Below are 9,202 nucleotides of genomic sequence, written 5' to 3' on the forward strand. Positions count from 1 at the left end.
CTCAGGGTTTACCCTTCTACAAATCGATTTCCAGATAAACAACAAGCTGACTAACATTCGTAATCTGGTTCTCAAAATAAAGGATTCTACCTACTCCTTAGTGTATAATTTGGTCATTAGACTTCCAAATTTCTAGTCATAAACATTTTATTTAATCACTTGCTTCCCTAACCCAAACAATAATAACGAGAATCATTTCACCTTTGACATCACGATATGTTGGCATTTTCACGGAATCAACTTTATTTGTTACTCTTATCTGGAGTCTGAAACACCGAACTAAGATAAAATACTTACCATTCCTTTTTAAATCAAATTAATTGTTTGACTAACTTATTTTCGTAAGACGAAACACGTGGTATTAAGATCCAAAGATGTAGAATGTGCCTCAACTAAACGAACTTTGATGGACTGGTAAACTAAAATCCTATCTAACGTTTTTGGATCTACATACCGATATAATTCCACCTTAACCCTATTAAAAGCGGGTGATACTCCCTTCAAAATGGGTCCGTTTAATTTGTGATGTTTTCCTTGCAGGGTTATAACTTTCAGAGGAATAGCGCCTATTTTATACTTTTTCTAAATTTTTCTGAATCTGTACCTCTAACTTTAGTAACGTCCCTACAAAAGTGCAGTTTTTGGGGTAAAGCTATTTGGGCTGGACGTTGCTTGTAACTCAGCTTAGATTTGTGATAATAAGTAAATTCAAACGTTGCTTTCGTTTTTGATTTCATATATTAAAAAACTAACCTTTTTTTCTCTAATTAAAACACAAAAAACAGAATTGGGCATTTCTCCTAAATCGACTACTCTACTGTTTTTATTAACAAACGATAAAATTACTCATACCATACAAACTTTGGAAAGAATACACGTGATTTGTAATACAATACGGTAAATATTACTGGTTCCATAGTAAATTTAAAATTCAAATGCTGTATGGGCGCAATATTGTCGCACCCTACCGACAGACATCAAGCCAAATATAAATTAGCTCCCCAAAAACCCTGAGTCTCAGCCGAGCGAGCCCTATAAAAGGCGCCTCGTCCCGTGCTAACGCGCGCTTCTCTCCCCGAAGGCCGATCGAAGAGGATAAAGCTGGAAAAGCTCAGCCCTTCGTTACGGCCAAGGCATGGGAAGCAGCCCCCCTCCCTAGTTCGCGGGTAGGCTTAACAAAGCACCGTTCCCTCGTACTTTTATATTGAATAAAATTATATTAACTACTTAACCTAAACACCGTACTCCGCCTCTTATTTACTACCGTGACAATATTCATAATTCATGATAAGTTGTATTAGCTTCTAACGGATTATGCAAAACCCATTTTTCCGAAATGGCGAAGACGTTTGCACCAAACTGCAAACGCCGTCCCCTGGTTTCACACCGACAGATACGTCCAGAAAATAACCTTTTCATGACTTTCCTCACTCACAAAATTAAAAATTGGCACCGCGCCAAAATTAAACACCGACAAAAATAAATATTTTTCTTTTATCGATGAGCAGATTTACCTACTCTTAATCTGTTCGTGAATTATCAAAACAAATCCAAAATGCAAAAGGCTTTTTTATAATGAGATACGCCTTTTGAACAATATTATTATGATCCTATTTCAGTATTCGATCTGGCAGTTAAGGAGATAAGGATTAGCCAGGATCAGAACGACGACACCAAATCTTTAGTGAAAGCTAAAAATTTTCGAACTTTTTTTTTCAAAATACGAGCTTGAAACTAGAGCTCATCTATTATTGTTCATTTGATTAAGACGTAGTTTCTTCAGCATTAATGAAATTTCACTAATTCTACTTTTAGGTTTGGATATTTTTATTTGTCACTTTTTTATTCTTCTTCCTGGCTCGTACAGTGTTGGAGAAATGTAGTGGTAAAAATTACTGGGGTCGACTCTGCATGAAAAATATCTTCGAAAATATTCAAGCTCTCTTATTTCAGGGTAAGTACAAATAAGGCCCTGCTTCTATAAAACTAATTATTATACATTAAATATAAAATGGCAGGTATAAACGTGTCGGTAAACAGAGATAGTGAGAGGATTATGATAGTTGGATGGTTGCTTTTTTCATTTTGGATCGCATCTTCGTATACTGGATGTCTTCTCGCCAAATTGACATTATCAGAGAAACCATGTCAAATACAAACAGTGAAAGATATGCTGGAATTTCCAACACGGCGGGTCATTGTGCACAAGAGCACATCCCTCGAAACGTACCTTGAGGTAAATGAATATATTTTTGTCTTTTGTTGCACCACGTTCGTTTCATCATATGTTAAAACGAACCTATCTATCTCTCCCATGTAAACGTTTGGAAATGATTAATAAGAAACCGTAACGTGAAAAAACAAAACGGGAATTAGCAATATCTGAAATTTTAGATAGCATGATATACTAAAGATTATTATTAGCGATATTTTTATATAAAATAGGTAGAGAAAAAGAATATGTTTTTATTTATTTTATGTAAGCAAATTGAATATTTCTTTGTTTAAAGCCAGAAAATTGAATATTACTCAATTTCAAGTAAGCAAATTATGCATTACTATAATTCAAAGCTAAAAATTTCGCATAACTACACGGTACCTTAATTCTCACTTCCTAACAGAGATAATTTGAGGCTAACCTCTCAAAAAATTGAGGTTGACGCTAAGACCCTCTAGCCAAAGAAACTCTGGTTTGTAGTTGAACATCTTTGATTGTTAAGCTAACCGAACACGTATCAACCATTTTGGCCAATGTCAATCACATCGGTAGTTGACGTTGATATCACGCGCGAACACGCAGTCCTCAATCTTATCAATATTGAAGCTGCTTGTTGAGATGACCATACGATAATATTAATCTTTATATGTCATGCATACTAGTTTAAACATTTGTGGTACCTGTATACGGCTGACCCTTGGCATCTAGCCCTAGCAATGGAACTAAGTTTCTTAAAGAAGTCTGTCTTAAAACTTTCTTAAAATGACCTTCAGACTTTCTATCCAAAAGTGGCCTGTGATTTAAATATTAATGTGATATTAATTACACGCATATGTAACGAAAAAGTATAGCTTATAATATTTTATAGAGCACAAGATCTAACACAAAGCAAACAAAAACATGAGAACAGATCTTTTTTATGTTACTATCTAACAGCGACCGGGTTCAATTCCCGGGTGCAATGTGAAAAACATTTAATTCAAATAAAATCTCTAACAGAGCTCAGCTACTCCTATTGGTGGGTTGAGGTACTATCGAGTTCCTTTTAAGCTAAAATCTAACGATAACGAAAGCGACAACCCCGGTCGCTACTACGACTACGGCTCGGTTGAACCTAAGAGCCTCATCGTAGACTACGATGTGGCTAAAAAACCAGCCCAAAAAAACCGCGGGTTTAATTGGGTTTTACACACTATAAAAAAAACTTAATAAAACCATCACTAAGATCTTCAATTATGATAAATTTGAATGCTAGAATATTTTCATTTTAAACAGATTTGAAGTTTCAACTTCAAAAGTACCATTCAATATTATTTATTATTTTTTATGAAACATTGTAAGACTTTTACTAAGCAATTACTTTTGAATGAAATTCAACCATGCACGCAGCTGCTAAAGATAAAAACCCTAGTACCCAGTAAAACACAGAAAAACCCAATAAAACCCGGTGGACTGGGAGTTTTAAAAAAGGCCGGTTTTTTAACCCTATTATCAACCGCTTCAGTTTATCTTATAATCCGCTTGTATAATTAGTTTTAACTGATGTATAGTAAACTTTATATTTATAGAAATAAAAATGAAATCAGAAAAACTATTTAGAGTTTTCGATTTATATTTTTCGTCCACATAGGGAACGACTGATTCTGATACTCGAAAGCTGTGGGAACTATCTGTGAAGAGCAAAGGAATTATCCCATTTAGTGATTTGGACATCCAAAAGGCTTTAGAAGAAGTCTATAATGAAAATCAGTTCCTTTTCATGCCCGAACTCTTAATTAAAGATGGTTTTGAGCAGCTAAGTACTTGCACTGAGAATCCAGGAAGATACTGTTTATCAAAGTCCGTATATAAGACAAAGTTGGCTTTTCCCATCCGAAGAGGATTCAACTCTTCCTATGCTAATATATTTAAAAAATGGTAAAAGTTTCTTTTAAATTTCTAAGAACCTGGTTCGTTCTACCTCGTATTATTACACTTCATTTGAAAACAATAATGCAGATTTGTCTATTCACAGTTGTTACCAGCTTTTTGAAAGTGGAGTAACCTTTAAATCCTTGAAAGAGGCGACCTGGACAGGAGAGAGATGTTTTTTGAAGATTACAGAAAATGAAGTTGTTCAACTACACTTGAAGAGTTTTTTCGTTCCACTATGCATATTGGGACTTGGGTTCACATTTGCTTTGATTTCTATTTGTATCGAAGGTTTACACTTAATTGGTAACAAAAAGTAACTTTAGAGGGTTAACAAAGAAAATATTACAAACACACAAATAATATACATAAGTAATCGTTCTAAACACAAGTTCAAATAAAAATGCATTTGTACACGTTCCAATATTGTTTACGGGGCAATTTAAACTCTGCAAATTTTCTTCCACCGCTACTAGAGATAAATTTTCAATTCTTCGATAAGTATGAATTAGCTGGGTGTTAAGAAAGTATTTGCGCGTTTCAGTTTGCCCACATATTTTATGATATGTAGAATACTATGTAAGTTCCCTTACAAAAACATTCTAAAACAAAACTCTATGAAGTCCTATAGAGCTCTAAAGAGTGCCTATGGTGATCTAAAGAAAATAGAGTGTGCTAAATAAAAATCTTTTCTTTTTAAATTTCTAAAAAGCACTCTAAACAATGTTTTTCAAATTAAATTTGTTTAAAATGCTGAAAAAGATTCTTTATTTTTAACACTCTTAAGAATCAAAATTTATTTTTCTCAAGAGCAATTAACAAATAAATGTTAAATATTTATTTTCATCAATAGTATTTGAGTTGAAAAGATAACTTTTAAAACTTAAATGGCTATATTACATATTTTTACATCAATTAGTCACATTCATTAAAGTTGGGCATTTCCATTACATAAATATAACCAGCAAATTTTGGAGAGTTTGTGCCAAGGACCAAAACTTTTCCTTTTATATCCAATACTGTGTAAGCCAATATTTAATGGTAAATTTGCACTTAAGAGAAATACTCTTAAAGGCCGACTTCCATCGAAAAGGGTTCTTACGAACTGAAAACCGTGCATCGAGAGTAACAATGGAGCGACCGTGCCGATTTTCGAATCCCCGCTGGACAAAATTTTGAGGGGTTCTTACGAACTGAAAACCTTGATACGGGGGTTCTTACGAACTGAAGATAAACAATAGATATTTTCCTTCAGAGGGTCGTAAAAATCGGGAATAAAATATTTAAGAGACTTTCTATTGTTTATCTTCAGTTCGTAAGAACCCGCATAGCAAGGTTTTCAGTTCGTAAGAACCCCTCAAAATTTTGCCCCAGTGGGGACTCGAAAATTGGCTCGGTCGCTCTCTTGTTAAGAATCGATGCACGGTCTTCAGTTCGTAAGAACCCTTTTCGGTGGAAGTCGGCCTTTAACTAAATTGCAAAAAATTTTAAACTACAGGAACAAACAGTTAATTGAAAGCCAGTTACAGATATCATCCTTTAACCTGTATAAAGCTTGAACTATACCAAAGGACCCATCCTTTAACTTTATTCCGCAGTTGCATCAACTGGCTACTTCGTGAGAACAAATTGTGCGATCAAAAGACGTTATTTTTGTAAATTGCAGTGCAGTTTTCAAATTTGAAATTTTTACGTTTCCCAAATATGGTTGAAGAGCTAATTTAACAGCGCTAGTTATAAAATACTCTCTTGGTAAACCTCGAGCGAAACTTAAATTATTCACTATACAAGTACTTTTCAGCAATGGGTACCTTCTAAGCAAATCAAAGAAGTAATCTAGAATGTCTCATGCAGAAGCTGAAAAACTTTAAAAGATATTACAGAGATATGACTTAAAATTTCAAATTTTTCTGCTATTTGATTGGGTACTTTCTATGTTCCATTTAAAAGTTTCATAAGCTTGCCATTCATGTTTTCAAATTGAAAACATGATAAAGCCCATAAAGGTACCCAATTAGTTACAGTTTCGTGCAAGTGAAGAAGCAAATGGACGTGAAAGGTCATAGTATAGTTTCCGTACAATCCAGAATATTGTTGAACAAATATTGTCAGGTAGTTAGCAGCTTCTAGAATCACTTCAAGTGAAACTTTGGCTGATAGGAAACTTTTTACACTGAGCACTAAATTTATCCAATGTTTAAAATATATGTCAGAGAGGTAATTCTTTAATATTACAGGTGAGTAAAAAAGGAGCCAAGAACGCCATTAATTAGCGTGCCCCTGTTTCGATCTTTTATTGTTCTCGGTGTTCTCGTAATCTTGTCTGTTGGCTATAGCGAGAGAAATATGCTATCTTTCTCATCAATTTTCTTTCCAAGGTCATATTAACGTTGACAGCTAGACGAGTCAAACCACATACATAACGTTGCTTTCACCACACCTTTTCAGACAGAATGCATATAATTTACTACGTATGCATTAACTACGTTAAAATAAATAAGGAGCATTTATATAGAAAATATTTTGACTTCGTTAACTGGTTTTTTAATTTGTATCGCGGTTTTTGCATTTCTCTTAATTTGTGCCTCATCCTTTTTCTCAAATTCCCCTGCTTCGTATATTCTTGTATGACCGTCACCCCTCAAAATCTTTTCCCCTTGGTTTAAACACCAATTACACCCGTAGGCTCCATTAAACTGATTTAAATTTTGCAAGGTACAACGTGCCACTAAATCACACGTCAAAGGTCCTGGGAATACTTTTATTAATTTCTCCTTATTGAACCTGCACGTGTGTTCTTGAAACCCTCGGATGACAGTATATTTATTTGGCTAAAAATGGTTTTTAAAAGTGTTTATGTCTGGTTTACCATTTTCAAACCACAAACCAGCCAGCTGAACATCTTTTTGGCTGGAATATTCCAAATCATTAACAACGTACAGTAATGTCCAAATATTGAAGTTCGATGAGCGAAATACAGGTACCTCGTCGGTATTTCACGTGATTGAAAGGTCATTCTTTCCCATTCCCGATTTTTGTAACAAGATCCCTCTTTTAATGGATGCAAGTTGGTTCTTGTCTAAAATTTCTCTTTGGTAGGCTCATGTTTATGTAAAATTGTTTGAATTTGATTTTCAATTTCAAATACGATGAAATAATATCCATTTTCTAAAGCTCTTTCATAAGATACCAAACTTTGTCAAAAGAGATTTTGACGTTTTCCAATATGCGCACAACATTAAGCACAGTACATGTGAAATGTGAATTACAATTATGGATGATCAATTTTTTATAGAAGCGACAAGCGGTATTGCAAGGCATATGAAAACTCAAAAGCTTTAGTAACAAAGCTGTTGCTTTTGCTCTCTTGGAAACGTATAATATGCGCCATAGTCAGCTACAAACTTTGTCTTAACGTGATAGGTGAACCGGCATAGAGCTCTTCACCATAAAAGAAAAAACATAATAAAATTTATTTCAAGAAGCAGAATAATACATTTTTGTGTTATGGCCATAACAATCTTGCATGCATTTGAGCATCCTTTATTGAATGCAAGCTTTTTAATGCTAACCTAAAGATCTCAAAAGTACGGCTTAATTTAAGATAATTCTCAAAATTCACCCTCTCCGCTATATTTTTTTGCTCCGTTTATTTATTGTCGAGCTAGGGCCTTGAAAGGCCATTCAGCTCCAAAAAACCAAAAATAAATAAATGTACAGGTGATTGAAATACAAAATTTACATTATGAACATTAAATTATTATTATTATGAATAAATGACTAGGGAGATAATTTTGTGTTCCTTAAGGGATTAAAGGCGAAGATGGGATTTTAATTTAAGTTTAAATTGACTAAGTGAGGGGCTGATACTATCTGGTCAGGAAGAGAATTCCACAGAGGGACAGTGCGTCGGAAAAAGGAGTCGCGCAATAAGTTAGTGCGAGAAGGACGGGGGAAAAGCATTCGACTGTGGTCCCTTGTGCCCCTACTATGAGTGCGAAAAACAAAATAGGGTTGTGTGGGTAGGCCTAAATTTTGAAAAAGCTAATTAGATCTAAATAAGAGCAACGAAGGGAGAGGGGGGACCAACCTAATGCTGAAAGTCTTAGTTCCCGTGATTTATGTCGTAAAGAATGGGGAATACGGGAAGCTCTTCCCAGGACATTATCGAGCGCAGAGACATCCCGAATAGCATGAGGGTTCCATATCTGGCTACCAAATTCAAGGACAGGACGGACATAACACTGAAATAGTCGTGTTAAAGTGGCTGGGGAAATACCGGGGAAGTTTGCCTTTATAACGGATAAAAGACCATTTGCGCGCCCACATGTTCTTAAAATATGAGAGCGAAAGGAAAGATTATGGGCAATGATTAGACCCAGATCGCGACATTCATTAACTCTTGTAATATTGTTACCGTTAAGGTAATAAGGCGAGGGAGAATTAGTGTCAATGGGGTGACGCTGCAGAACTAGGACCTGAGATTTATCGCTATTGAAATTGAGTCCGTTTAGAGCTGACCAAACCTCAAGAGACTGTAGGTCTTCTTGAAGAAGGGCCACATCATCGTAAGAGTTAATCAGTCGGTAAAGTGTAAGATCATCCGCGTAAAGCCGAGGGGAGGAGGACAAGGAATTAGGTAAGTCATTGATATACAAAACAAAAAGTAAAAGGCCTAAAACACTGCCTTGCGGAACCCCACTAAGGACCGGGATATAGTCGCTCAAGGTCTGGCCAACCCTAACAGCCTGAGTCCTACCAAGTAGATAACTTTCTACCCAACTGATAATATTTTGATGAAGGCCATAGGACTTAAGTTTGGATAAGAGACGGGAGTGTGGGACGGATTCGAATGCTTTCGCAATGTCCAAGTAAATAATGTCAACCCGTTTTCCAGCGTCAAGGGCGTGTAACCACGCGTGCATAGCTGATAAGAGATTTGTTTCAACTGATCTGTTATTAAGAAAGCCGTGTTGGTATTCGCTAAGATAGGGGTTGACGTGACGCAATATAGCCAGTCTGATACACTTCTCAAGTACTTTACAAATCGAGGAGGTTAAACTAATTGGACGA

General features: G+C 35.4%; 1 protein-coding gene across 1 annotated transcript; it reads left to right on the forward strand.

Annotated features, from left to right (window-relative positions):
* Positions 1-1,957: 1,957 nt before the first annotated feature.
* On the forward strand, positions 1,958-4,449 carry LOC149680064 (uncharacterized). The gene is made up of 3 exons (XM_089834745.1): positions 1,958-2,236; positions 3,849-4,135; positions 4,233-4,449. Exons 1-3 carry the CDS (start codon positions 2,012-2,014, stop codon positions 4,447-4,449), a joined length of 729 nt encoding a protein of 242 aa, XP_089690871.1. The 5' UTR covers positions 1,958-2,011.
* Positions 4,450-9,202: the final 4,753 nt, after the last annotated feature.

Source organism: Phalangium opilio, unplaced genomic scaffold (genome assembly GCF_054372755.1).
Source record: "Phalangium opilio isolate 3A_F unplaced genomic scaffold, DU_Popi_V2 ptg000040l_1, whole genome shotgun sequence".
In the NCBI taxonomy this organism is placed as follows: domain Eukaryota; kingdom Metazoa; phylum Arthropoda; class Arachnida; order Opiliones; family Phalangiidae; genus Phalangium; species Phalangium opilio.